The sequence below is a fragment of the Echeneis naucrates genome, chromosome 11 (genome assembly GCF_900963305.1).
Source record: "Echeneis naucrates chromosome 11, fEcheNa1.1, whole genome shotgun sequence".
Classification (NCBI taxonomy): Eukaryota; Metazoa; Chordata; class Actinopteri; order Carangiformes; family Echeneidae; genus Echeneis; species Echeneis naucrates.
This window is the reverse complement of record NC_042521.1, coordinates 3,776,700-3,790,658: the sequence shown is the minus strand read 5'-3', so window position 1 is coordinate 3,790,658 and position 13,959 is coordinate 3,776,700. Positions and strand designations below refer to the sequence as shown.

The 13,959-nt window shown below is 42.6% G+C and overlaps 2 protein-coding genes across 2 annotated transcripts; one reads left to right on the top strand and one right to left on the bottom strand.

Moving 5' to 3' along the window:
- The first annotated feature begins 646 nt into the window (after window positions 1–646).
- On the top strand, window positions 647–11,893 carry slc9a3.2 (solute carrier family 9 member A3, tandem duplicate 2). Its single transcript, XM_029513927.1, has 16 exons — window positions 647–1,246; window positions 6,371–6,673; window positions 7,237–7,397; window positions 7,874–7,952; window positions 8,075–8,252; window positions 8,335–8,555; window positions 8,646–8,848; window positions 8,948–9,037; window positions 9,128–9,198; window positions 9,274–9,403; window positions 9,492–9,646; window positions 9,830–9,956; window positions 10,044–10,217; window positions 10,555–10,609; window positions 10,697–10,783; window positions 10,867–11,893. The coding sequence occupies exons 1-16, from the start codon at window positions 865–867 to the stop codon at window positions 11,163–11,165; spliced, it is 2,715 nt and encodes a 904-aa protein (XP_029369787.1). The 5' UTR covers window positions 647–864; the 3' UTR covers window positions 11,166–11,893.
- Window positions 11,457–13,527, bottom strand: olah (oleoyl-ACP hydrolase). Its single transcript, XM_029513928.1, has 6 exons — window positions 13,262–13,527; window positions 13,015–13,153; window positions 12,820–12,919; window positions 12,570–12,739; window positions 12,394–12,476; window positions 11,457–12,214 (listed from the first exon to the last, which is right to left on the bottom strand). The coding sequence occupies exons 1-6, from the start codon at window positions 13,389–13,391 to the stop codon at window positions 12,072–12,074; spliced, it is 765 nt and encodes a 254-aa protein (XP_029369788.1). The 5' UTR covers window positions 13,392–13,527; the 3' UTR covers window positions 11,457–12,071.
- Window positions 13,528–13,959: the final 432 nt, after the last annotated feature.

Genomic DNA, 13,959 nt, shown 5'->3' with positions numbered 1-13,959 from the left:
TTCTCCGTGTTTAGACAAAATGTGAACGTTATGCCTTTTTTTTCATCATCAAAAGGTTTAGATTATTGTATCCCAGCGGTTTTTTTTCTCCAGCAAATGACCCCATAAGTGCAGCTGTGTCTGTCTACATAATAGGCCAGATTGATTTTCCTTTCTCACATTGTTTGCTCAAACATTTGGGTGGCCGATGTGATATCTCACAGCGTCTCACAAGGATAATCACAATTCCTGTTATTTCATTTCATCATCTTGCAACCAAGAAGCTTTAACAACTTGATGGGTCTGGAGCTACTTTGAAGATGATGGCCAAAATTAGGAAAATAAAATGTCAAACTCTGCTTTAAATGGAGAATGTTCTCAGCTAGATCACTTTCAAACAACTGCATACCAAGTTGTGTTCAATCTGACATTTTTTCCGTCAAATTATTGTATAAACCACAAACAGGTGCTTCTGAAATCTTCCAATCCATATCAGAACTGTAACACCAGGCCTTTTAAGCATTTATAGAAAAGAATGAACAATAACATCAATTCTCCCATTAAGTGAAGTGGCCAAACGAGCTGGTCTGGGTACAAAGTGGGAGGAGCCAGACCAGCATCAGGGTGGGCGGAGCCTGACCTGCAGGTAAAAAACTGAATCCAAGCTGAGAGGAGAGCAGAGAGAGCCATCACTCTCTGGTCAGGCAAAGATGTGGACATATGTAGAGTTAAAGTGAACGAGCTGACGGGGAAGGAGGAGACGCAGGAGATGAATGACAGACTTATCTACAGCCCAAAGTTGACCTGAGCATTTAGTCAGTCAGCGCTTTAAGTAACAGCTGCTTCAGAGGTTGTGCAACTTTTTTTTTTTTTCTTATTTCAAATATGGCCATGCAATGGCGATGTGCCCTTCTTCTCTCTCTGTTGCTGATGGCGTCCAAAGGCCTGGGCCGGACCAGCAGGGAGCCCAGCGTGCTGAGAAGTGGCCATGGGGACTCCTCACACTCAAACTGGGTCGCCGGGAACAGGACGGACACAAGCCATGACACGAGCGAAGACACTGGACACGATGATGGCAGCCATGGCGACAGTGGACACGATGATGGCAGCCATGGCGACAGTGGAGATGAGGAGGGCAGCCATGGTGACAGTGGACATGGAGGCGGACCCATCACTACTCTGCCTATTGTGACCTGGAAGTGGTCCCACGTGTCCACGCCGTACCTGGTGGCCCTCTGGATCCTGGTCTCCTGGCTCTGTAAACTGGGTGAGTCCCTCTAAGTGGTGTCCATGGTGGGACGATCTGTCTCTGTTGTAGCTAAAAAAACAGCTCAGTTCTTGTCCTGTCTCAGCCCAAACAGCAAACCTTTCATTCATTCATGAATTCACTGGGTTAGTCTGATGGTCATCTCACTGCTGAAAAGTGTTCCTATTATTTTGTCCACATTTCCTGTATCAGTGAGGTCAGACTAAATCTTTTCTAATTAAAAGTGAAGTAAATGAAGAAAAATGAATATATAGCATATTTTACGGGGACCTCAGACTTTAGATCGTTTAAATGTACATTTTCATTGTACTAATTAGAAACAGCTGAAAAGGTTTCACGCTTCAAAAATCTTTTTCTTGTATCTTTAAACTTTGAAACAGCTCAGTTTGAGCTGCAACATATACAACACTGAACTAAATAACAGCAACAACAAAAGCCTAATATGGCCAGAGAAACTGATGGAATGTCTGATTTAACATTTAAAGTCTGACATTGGACCTACACAAACTCCACTAGTGAAGAACTGAGCAGGACATAAATGGAGGCCCAGTGGGCTTGACCTCTGTTGTGTGGAAGTCTTGGCACTTGTCATGTCCTGTTGTGATCACAGGATATTGCCATTATCATTCTGTGTATACACAACAGACCCAAATGGGTTGTGGCAGTGTGGACAATGTAAATTAATGCGCATGCATAGGTGTGTGTATGTGTGTGTGTGCAAGTGTTTGTGTATACCACTGACATAAATATGGGACTGTGGCTTTCTTTACATGATGCAGGAAATAGCTTTGTGGGAATATCTTTTTTTTTTTTTTTTTTTGACAAAAAGTGGTTACAGCAGACATGTTGACGTGTGTTAATCCGTGCTGCCTTCGGTGGAAAATGTCACAGCAGTGTTTGTACTGAAAGTATCCAGTCAAATTATTAGTGATAACAAACAAAAGTGTTACTGCTGTTTCAGCTGGCGGGTTTTTCTGGAGAGAAATGTCCCAGATTTTTCATTTCCTATTTTTTGAGTTAAACACTTAAAAAGTGACACAATATACTTAAAGTAGATTTCCATCTAAAAACTGACATGCAGGTATAATAATCTTCTACCACTGTGCTTTGAAACTGCCAGAGTTTCATAGATTTTGCACTTGAAGTCATTCAAACAAAAGTATTAGCGAGACAAAAAGCTCTGCAGAATGCAAATATTAACACAGGGATTAGAGGACATATGAAGTGTCTGCAGTTTAATGTTTGGATTAAACTTTTATTGATGTGGCCACAATAGGACTCTTAAATGTTTCATTTGTTCAGTGCAGGCAGCTGAGGAATGAATATGCTCAGAAATGGGACACACGTTAATTGTTAAAAGATTTCAATAGTCCCTATGGATGTCATGACGGGAAAAGTGTTGAAATAAATAAAGTTACATAAAGCAAAAGAAGTGAACATACACACCTCAGCCCAAACAGTATGTTACACATCATGGTTTGTCAAAGTGCAGACAATGGCACCGCTTTTTCCTCTTTACAGATTCACAATAGTTGCTTTCTGTGCAGTCTGGTCTCACCGTCTTTCGCTGATTGAATAACAATGGACAGTAAATACAGGTTTAGGTATAAAAGAAGTCAGCGCCTCAACCTCATTATATCAAAAACTGGATCATTCTATTATTATTAGAAATGATTAAATCTCTTTGGATCGGGTCATGTGTGACCCTAACCCTAACCCTGTCCTCCTGGTTTTCTCTGTGTGGTTTGTTATTTTGCTAATGGTTTTAATCACGTGACCTCACATCCCAGAATGATCTCAAACTGAATTAGTCCTGAATCATTTGGTGAGTGAGGTTGGTAGTGACATATTTTATTGAGCAAAAATCTATTTATCTTTTCTGACAGCAGCTCCCGATGACAAACTGCAACATAAAAGTCTTTAACTGTAAGTCCTCCACCTCCCCGTCTGAAAACAACCTCAGCCTGACCTTCGTCTTTGTAGTGGCCATTTTTAGTTAAAGGGCAGCCTCCGTTAAGTGGGATATATTAGGTCATTATTTAATGAGGCTGACCGAGGGGGGTCATGCTGGATTGTACCACCTGTGCAGCTAAATGTTTCTGTAAGTGATTTACAGCTTTTAAAATGCACCAGACACCAACACGATGTCTGTCAGAAACTAAATGCTGCAAACTCTGAATTATATTAACGTCACATTAAAATGCGGGACATGGTTTTTTACCCAATAATAGCGAATACCTGGGCTGTTTGTGTCGCTCTTGGTGAGACATACAGGCTCACACCTGTGGGAAGAGTTTCACATCAAATCGTCCAACTGGTCCATCCCACCAATGAGACTATTGTCCCTTGTGTTGCTCAGACAGGATGCGACTGTTGGCCAAAGAAAACATCCAGCCATGATTCAGAAACATTTTCTTCTGTCAGTTCTGTTTTATGTTTTTCACATTGTCAAAGAATCCCATGAAAACACAAATTAGTGTTAGTTTGTACCATAACATCTTAAAACCTACCTTTATTGTATCTGTGGCACTCAAATGCATGTGTTCCTATTGAAGATCTTATAAATCCTGTTATATATATGAAGTACTTTTTTAGGCAATAGTTTTCATAAAGATAAGAATAATTCCTCGATTTATACGGGAACTATTTTCAACTGGGGATTTATACGCATCACATTCTCTGTTTGAATGAATATTTGGTGCAGAAAAACAGTGCATGTGATGGTGATGGTAAAAAAAACAACAACAACAACAAAAAAACATGTTATCAACAGAGAGACACATTGATATGGGGGTAGTGGCAGAGAGGAAAACCATATATATGATAGATTGTTGGGTTTTTGAGATGGATAACAAATTTATTATAAATAACAGATATTTCATTTTGGAACTAAAAATGAAACAAACGGACCATAAACTGAATCATTTCATAGTGTGGAAGAGTTTCTTTGACCAAGACTGAGTAACGTCAGCGTCAATCATTACTAAGCACAAAGCTGTGAGAGCGAAGCCAGTGAAAATTTAAACACAGATATTTGTTCAGCAGCTATCGAATGACCTCTGCTCCGTCACACACTCCCCAACTCCCAGACACACAAAGGCGCGCACACACCGAAGACGTGTCACCACAAAACTGTAGATGCGTTAAACACCGGAAAGCACAAACAGCACAGTGTTTGAAATGTGACTGAATAACTGAGGAGTTTTCTTGGACATCCGTTACTCCCCCGCCTTTAATCCTCCAACCCAAACACACGCACACACACACACACACACACACACAACCTTGGTCATAGAGGAGATGATCCACATATAAAAGGCTGAGTCCAGTGTTCTGCACACTTCTGATTTCACTGCTGACTGCAGACTGTGGAGGATACAGAGTCACTGATAGAAAGAGGGGACGGTGCGGTGTGAGTGGTGAAAAGATAGTGATATTAAGCAAGAGCAAGTAGGACGGAGGAAACACACACCCGCAAAAAGAAATTAGGGAGTAAAAAGTGTGACACATCGTCTGGCGGCTCAGTCCGGCCTTGGCACCGACAGTTTTACATCCCTCACATCTGAGATTGTCTGAGCGAAGACGACAAGTTCTTTCTGCTTTTTGTTTGTTCCGTGTGTTGGCTCAAATGCGACGCCGCAGGTTTGTGCTCCTCTGGATTCTGGGGTCGGTGCTGCTGATGTGGCCCGTCACAGGGGTCACAGGGGTCACAGGGGTGAAGGACAAATCTCATCCGAAGCCGCCAGGGTGCGAATCAAACCCAAATCAGACCGAACACGGTGTCGTCATCACAGAAGTACCCATTGTCACCTTTAAGTGGCACCATGTGGAGGACCCGTACCTGGTTGCATTATGGGTGTTGGTGGCTGGTTTGGCTAAGATGGGTATGTAACACACGTGTTTTGGGATTAACTGCGCAGGAGAAGTTTGTTTTTTTGTGGGGTTGGCGGGCAGAATGAAACTGTCCCTGTACGGTGGACAGATTCCTCAGCCAAAGACGATAATGTTGAACTAAATTTAACCCAACCAATGCAAAATAATTACAATGTTGTCGTGTTGTCACACACACAGGGAAAACTCTCATCTTCCACAATATCTTGTGCATAAATTAAAACCTGCGATACATCATTTAATTAAATTCAAAATTGTTGTGAAAGGATGGAAGAATGCATTACAGTTTTGTATTGACTTTTTTTGTAGACCAAACTCCTGAAAATATTGCCTGAACTTCTAAGTCCTTATTTATAATATATGTAAATATGGGCTATTATAATATAATAATCTAAATAGACATGAGAATAAATAAGTAAAAACAAATCAAAACACAGTTCTTATTACTGTGAAGTTTAGTTCCAGAAGATCTGATTGAGAACTTTTCTTCATTGTTGGATCATTTCTGGCTGAGAAAACTGGTTTTCAGGGTGATTTGAACAAAAGGAAAATGTGGTGTGGGGGGCGAAGGGAGATTTGTCTTTAATATTGTAACATTGTGAGCGGCTCCAGCCATGAACAGCACGTTATCAGCACAGCCAACCGTTCCAGAGAACAGAAATGTTTCTTCTCGAGAAATTCCACTCAATGTCTGGAGCCTTGTTCTTATTTTAATCCCTTCATAGTCGAAGATTTTATCATAAAAGTTTGTGTATTGGTCTCTGCGGTTCACAAAAACTGTGCTAAAATATAAACTATTTAAAATGCATTATATTCGCTGGTAACACTGACCTTTCAAAATGAGGGTTGAAATGGGTCTGTTCCAATGGATCAGTGAGTTCTTAATATTAAATAAGATTTAGTGACACCTTGTCGGACCATTAAGTCACGTAGCCTGAAGCAAAAGTCTCTCTTTAGTTATGCAGTGAGATTTCTAAACCTTGAAAAGAACCAGCATGGTTAATCATATTCCCAGACTGAAAAATGACACTCAGTCAACCGGAATCAACAGTTGATCATTTGCAAAATTTGCAACTTCACAAGCAGTTTAGATTTAAAGTTAGTTAAAAAGCAAGGCCACAAAATTGGGTAGTAAAAATTTCAGGAAGATTTTAATTTGCTCTTGATTGTTAGTTCTTGAATTTTTTTTTACATTTTTTGTTAAATTCAAATTCTCTCATTTTCTCTACTCAGTCATTGAGGCAAACCACCATGTGACCAACGTGATCCCAGAGAGCGCCCTGCTCATCTGCTTCGGCTTCATCCTGGGAGGGATGATTTGGGGCGCAGACAAGGTGCAGACGTTCAAACTGACCCCGACGGTCTTCTTCTTCTACCTGCTGCCTCAAGTCATCCTCGACGCGGGATACTCCATGCCGAACAAGCTCTTCTTCAGCAACCTGGGGGGCATCCTGGTCTACGCCATCATCGGGACCTGCTGGAACGCCGGCAGCTTGGGGCTGTCTCTGTGGGGGTGTCATATGGGAGGAGCCATGGGTAAACAAAACTCACTTTATCTGGCTGTGTGGCAAACATGCAGAAGTGACAGTAAAGCTTGAACTTGGAGGTTTGTGATGTACAACCAGGAGAGTTCAGTTCTCTGCAGCGAAACCTCCGCAGACACGTGGAGTGTGACGAAAACTTTCTGAGCCCATCCTTTCCTCGAATGTTCATCCTAGCTATCACAAAGATCATCCAAAATAATCCATTAATATCCATCTGTTCATCCTTTGCATCCTTTGTACTTTGCAAAGTGGCAAACAGGCAAAAGATTGTTTGGCACACGACGACCAGCATTAAAAATCATAAACAAATTGGGCAGAAACAGGAAGTAAAAATGATCTTTGTTTGATGAGATGGACTGGAGAGAGGTCTGAAGGGAAGGGATACTGTCATAATGTCATGGCAGCTAATCCAAAAGTTATTTGAGATATTCCACTCTGGACCACTGGTAAAACTAAAACTTAAGTAAAAAGTGTCCGGGCCTGTCTTAGTATTTCTTGGTGGCCCTCCTGCTCATTTACAGTAAATAAATGCCGTATTTTGTCTGTATTTTGCAGGCGACCTGGACATCGGCCTGTTGCAGTACCTTCTTTTCGGCAGTCTGATTGCTGCCGTGGACCCCGTCGCCGTCATCGCCGTGTTTGAGCAGGTCCACGTCAACGAGGTTCTCTTCATCATGGTGTTCGGGGAGTCGCTGCTCAACGACGGTGTGACGGTGGTACGCATGCTGCGCCCCTCTGGGTTTACTTAAGAAGCACAGAGTTTGCCAAGACATCCATCATCAGAAAGCAAACCTTTAAGATACAGAGTGAGAACAGCTAAATTCTCCACTTCAAAGTAAAGACCTTTACCCCGAGCCACGGTAAACCACCTGGTCTACTCTGGAGCCCTCATAAATCAGTCACTGCCCTTTGAGGAACATAATTAATACTTCTATATGTTATGAATCATAAAATTTACACTCCATTCGTTGCTGTAGTGGCAGTGAATAGAGTGAAGAAAGAGTACAAAGGTGTTACTTTCTAACTTTCCACACCTTCACCATGTGTGAATTGGATCATTAACGATAGACAGACGAGGATTTGTTTAACTGGTGACGCACAGCTGCAGTCTGCAGGAAGATCCGAAGTACAGTAACGCTCGTTGTTTTCCGTGACATGGCTCTATACAAGTCTCTTCTTTTTCTTCTCTTAGGTGCTCTTCAATGTATTTGACGCGTTTGTGTCACTGGGAGGGCCCAAAATTAATGCAGTGGAGATCATTAAAGGAATAAGTACGATGTGATCTGTTTTCACTTTAAAGACACTTTGTGTTGGTTTTAAAGATGCCCATTAAACAGCACATAATGCACTAGAATGAATACATAAAATAGCTTTTTATGTCGATTCCCTCCAGTCTCCTTCTTTGTGGTGGCATTCGGAGGGTCCCTGTTGGGTTTTGTGTTTGGTCTGCTCGTCTCTCTTCTGACCAGATGTACAAAAAACATCAAAATCATCGAGCCGGGCTTCATCTTTGTCTTGGGATACCTCTCCTACCTGACCGCTGAGATGCTCTCCCTGTCCGCCATCCTCTCGTGAGTGCTCCACAGAAATTGTAAGGATTTGTGCAGTTTGATTTAGTTGCGCTGATTTTATTTTTGTGTATGTGCTCTGTAGGATTGTGTTCTGCGGTATTTGCTGCCAGAAATACATCAACGCAAACATGGACGAGAACTCGGTCAACACAGTCAGATATTTTATGAAAGTTCTTGCCAACGGATCAGAGACAATCATCTTTGTCTTCCTGGGCATCTCGGCCGTCGATAAGACCTTATGGGTGTGGAACACCGGCTTCGTGCTCCTCACGCTCCTCTTCGTCATTGTGTACAGATGCATTGGTGAGACTTAAGTCTGTTCTTTTGAGAGACGCTTCACGATCTGACATCAGGGGGCTCAAGGGGGGCTGTGTGTGTGCATCTTTACTCCAGGTGTCTTTTTCCTCACCTGGATCCTGAACAAGTTCAGGCTGGTCCCCATCGGGTTTATAGATCAGGTGATTCTGAGCTACGGTGGCCTGCGAGGGGCTGTAGCGTACGGCCTGGCTGTGATGTTGGACGAGAACAAGATAAAAGAGAAGAATCTGATGGTCAGCACCACTCTGATCGTCGTTTACTTCACCGTCATTTTTCAGGTAGCCACCCTGGCCTATTTGTTTTTTGTACCTGAATCACACAATAAAAGACAAACGCTTTGTTCAGCATATCGTGGCCTGAAACTTTTTCTCTTGCAGGGAATAACAATGAAACCTCTGGTCACGTGGCTCAAAGTAAAGAGAGCTGCAATTACTGAGCTCACACTCATAGAAAAAGTGCAAAACAAGGTAAAGCTTTAAAAAATTGAACATTTAACATTTGACCTTCTACAGTTTGCTCTCCAGTCATTCCACACTCTTTCTCTTCCCGTTCTTTAGGTGTTTGATCACATGCTTGTTGCCATAGAGGACATATCTGGACAAATAGGACATAACTACATGAGGGGAAAGTATGTAAAGTATGACGCAATAAAGATTGTGCGTGTCTGAATGAAGCTGCAATAATCTCTTCTGTCATCGTGAAGGTGGAATAACTTTGAGGAGAAGTGGATGTCGACTGTTCTGATGAAGCCGTCTGCAAGGAAGAACCGGGACTACGTCTACAAAGTCTTCCATCAGCTGAACCTCAAGGACGCCATGAGCTACGTGGCTGAGGTGAGGCTCGCGTGATGCATGTAGATATAAGATAACGGGCTGGTCAGTGTCCGGTGCTGAACGACGTACTCTCGTCTGGTTGGTGCAGGGTGAACGCAGAGGCTCTCTGGAGTTTGTCCGCAACGACAAGGCGTTCATTGACTTCAAGAAAAAGTTTGGGGACGACTTCTCAGAGGCCATGCCTGACATCATGCCTGACATGCCTGACATGTCCGACGATCACGGAGCGATGTCTGCCATGAGGTGAGGAAAGACTTGTGCCTGACATCCAAAATGACCTCATTTACCTCGAACCCATCTGTCATGTATTTATAGAGATGTTTCATCTAATGTTATAAATATAATATACGATCATGTTGTCCAGAACTGACCCACTGACATCGGATCAGCCAGGGAAACACTAAAATACCTGATTTATTCTCCCAGTATAAGAGACCCGGTGCCATCCGTGAGCTTGGAGATGCACGAGCAGGCCATGAACGGAATGAGAGGAGCTGAGGAAATTAACTCCCATCACCTGCTGCAACAGCATCTGTACAAAGGCAGGAAACAGGTAAACGTGCAGTCCCGTCCCTGCGTTCATCACGCCGGCTGGCTGAACTCATGACAAATGAGCCTTCAATCACTTTCTGGGTTGCAGCACCGACACAGGTACAGCCGGAGCCATTTTGATGTCAACAAAGATGAAAACGAGGTGCAGGAGATCTTCCAGAGGACCATGAGGAACCGTTTGGAGTCCTTTAAATCTGCAAAGATGGGCGTCGCCCCGCCAAAGACCATTTCCAAGCACACAAAGAAGGACCAGCCACAAAAGGTCAGATAATCTATAACATGCACGGTAATCACTAGCCAGTGGAGCTGGGCATTGAACCTCAATATTTAGTTGGGTGTATGATTCATGGATTTTTAATCCGGTTATTTCAAATAAATGGTAAAATTGTATTTCATTTTTTGCTTTTGTTTTGTGCTTTTTCAAGATTTTAGAATTGGAGTTTCTTCTATAGAATGAGCTGTAAAGGCAAAAATATGATTGTATTTATGGAAGTTTGTTATTAGAGGATATCATGTTTATGTTAGAAATAATAGAGCTTTTTCACATGTTGTTTCTCATCTTAAACTTATGAATTCAGTGACTTCTGTACCTATTGCAGATGGCAAATGGAAAATCGCAGGACAAAAGTAGAAGTTACCAATCTGGTGATGAAGGTTTGTGTCTGTTTTAAAAACTCTTAATAGACCAAGTACGTCACAAAAAGCTTCTTTAAAGTCACATTCTTCTTTCTTGTTTTCTAGATTTTGAGTTCTCAGAGGGAGACAGCGCCTCTGGATATAATGCGTCAGGCAGTTCGTTCCCCATGAGGGTCACCTACAGAGCAGGAGGTAAAATAAATCCATCACCTCGCTCTGATCTCTCTACACCTCAAACCGTGCCAGCACTGACTCCCTTCCTTTCTTTTCTCCAGCGGGCATTGAGAACCCGGCCTTCATGGCGGATGTGGACCCAATGGACCCGATGCAGATCCCTCCCTGGCTCGCCGAGGCCGAGCTCGACAGCGGCATGGTCGCCCCTTCGCAGCGAGCCCAGGTGAGGCTTCCGTGGACGCCCAGCAACCTGCGGCGCCTGGCCCCACTTCGCATCAGCACTCACTCCACTGACTCCTTCACGCTGGTTGGCTATCCCCCCATGCGGCAGACGGACGACGAGGATCTGCCACCACCTCCACCTCCACCTCCTCCCAACAGAGAAGATGACCACATGTAGCAGCATCCAGCCCCCTCACCGAGGACCTAACCTTAGACTTCAGACCTTCTGCTCAAAACATTGACTAGGGAGTGTTTTCTCTTCCCCACACTGTTTAAATTCAGTCTCTGTTTCTCAGACAAAACACTCACAATCCCATAACCTTTGTGCTCTGCAGAGAGTGACAGATTCTGTATGCAGTTATTTACCAGCACTTGTTGAACATTATCTTTTCTCCTCCTCTGGTTTATCTAAAACACCTGAGCATTGTCAATCCGTCAATGAGATGCGACACCCTTTTTCAAGCACTGAAGATATTTATGGGTCGTTTAAAAAGGTAATTTAAGAGGGGGCTACAATTTAGAGTGATATGAAATCAATTCCAAAGCTATAATCTGAATTATTTTTGGTGTGTTTTCTCATGTGTCTCAGAACAAGTACTTGAGGTTAAATGTTAAACTTGAAAAGCAAAAGCTGTGTAAAAATGTGACTTGTATGATAACATTATATTTATTCACAAAAGAAGTTTGTAATGTGTGGACACGTCCACCAGTTCAAATCTCTGCACATGCCAGCTGTTGTAAACACTTTATGCACCTCCAACAAAGAACACTTAGACTGACTGGGCATCGGTTTGAACTGTATGTGTTTTAAAATGTGAATTTAGAAATAAAAATTAAGAAAACATGTCTGTTTAGTCCAATTTAAAGGCTATATAAAGACAATAAATCATATTTTTTTAAACTGCAGAACGTGTTGTGGGTTTAATTCATCTTTACTCCATCTTAAAAAATAAAATCTTTTTGACAATAAGGAGGAAACTACTCATATTTTCCCATGTGTGTGCCAGTATCATGTGGAATTAAGACTGTAAACTCCAGTTACCTTCTGACCAAGGCTGAGAATGTGACTGTCACTCAAAATGGTTCAGAAATAATCAATTTCTGATGTTTCCAAATGCTTGGTGATAAAGTCTAATATAACTTTTTCGTTTCCAGAATCCTTGAGGTAAAAATGGGATCCGTCCATCATCTTGATGGTGAAATTTCCTGAAGTGACGTCTTTCCAGGCTGTTGACACAAAATGAACCATCACTAGCTGTAAGCAGTATGATATGAAGGCTGACTTTCAGTGAATCATCCTTTCATTCACAGTTTTTAGTGCATTACTCAACATAGTGTGGTTTTAGCCACTGTTACCGATACTTAGAGTGTGATAACTCATAACTGCAGGAAATCAGAACTCTGACCTTGTAAGTCATGAGGGATGTCATCTTTTCCATCAAAACACGTGACTGGGCAGGACAGGAACGGACTGTCCGGCTTGTCACACCTACAGGAAGGACACACGTTCATTCTGAATCCAGCGTTGTTTCAAAGGAATAATTAAATATGGCTTAAGAAACAGACAGAGATGCGGTCCCACCTGTAGTTCTCCACGATATGCAGGTCGGCCTTCAGGGAGGGAAGGAAGAGCTTTAGGACTTCATGGTTGGACAGAAGTTCAGGGGGAGTTCCTCCAACAGAAATCAGCCACTTGAGAAACTCTTCATCTGACAACTCGCTCCTCTTTGGGGCTTTGATGCGGGTCTCTGACTGAACGACATATTTGTTATATTTCACATATTTGACAGTGATGCTGTTGAAACACAGACACTTCAGATAAATCAACTCACATAAGGTGCAGAAGCACCAGAAAGAAAAATGTGAACCGGCTCCAGGTTGTGAACTTTCTTCAGAGCATCAGCCACAGCCAGAGCTGTGAAGGCGCCGAAGCTTAAACACAGAAGAAAAGTGCAGGTGTGTATTTAAATAAAAAGAAAGCAGGAAGCTGAGAAACAGAAAAGGTTGTATTCCCATTCTGACCATACCTGTGTCCAAACAGAGCAAACGGCTTCTCCTTCAGCAGCGGTAACAAAGCACCAATGACCTCGTCCACAATCTGCTGCATGTGGTGAAAGAATGGCTCTTTGGCTCGACTCTCCCTGCCTGGAAGTTTGACAGCCAACACTGGAGGTAACAGAAAAAAATTATTCAAAATGACACTCCCAATTTCTCAAAACATCTTAAACCAGCCAAATGCAGCTCATGTCCAACAACTTCTTCCAGGTGTTAGACCTTCAATGGAGCTGCTGAGGACGTTTCCCCAACGGGCGTAGTGTATGGATCCTCCACCTGCCCAGGGGAAGCAGATCAGCCTGGACACAGCGTCCGCTCTTCTCTTGAAACAGTTTATCACCTTTTCCATCCTGACTTCACCTAATCCAGCAAGCACAACCAGAGCTCTGGCCTCTCTCTAACTTTATAGGGGGAGTATCAGAATATTAAATCCCACCTATTTCTGCTAAAAACACAGTCCTCGTGTTGAACTGAGACAGTTCCTTGTTATGTTCTTCTGTAGTTTCTGTCTGGAGCTGCAGTAAAGCCTCACCTGTGGCTTATGGGGACATCTACAGTGTGGCGTCTGTATGTGTATGATAGATAGATAGATAGATAGATAGATACTTTATTTATCCCAGACTGGGAAATTGCAGTTTGTGGATTGTGGACTGATGCCCGAATTACAAGTTAGCACTTAAATATATGACTCATGTAATTGAGAAATTAAATAAAGTATGAGGAAGTGACGTTGTTTGTGCGGTCGGTATTTCCTGACGGATTTCCCTCGGTGTGACAGAGAGCGATGTCAAGTTAAACAGAGATTGTCGGGTTTATACCGGAAACGAACCAAACCACCGCTGTCAAAACAATAGCCAATGCACGCTTGTAATATTTACCTATCTACGGTTGTTGAGTCATACAAATGATTGACTTCC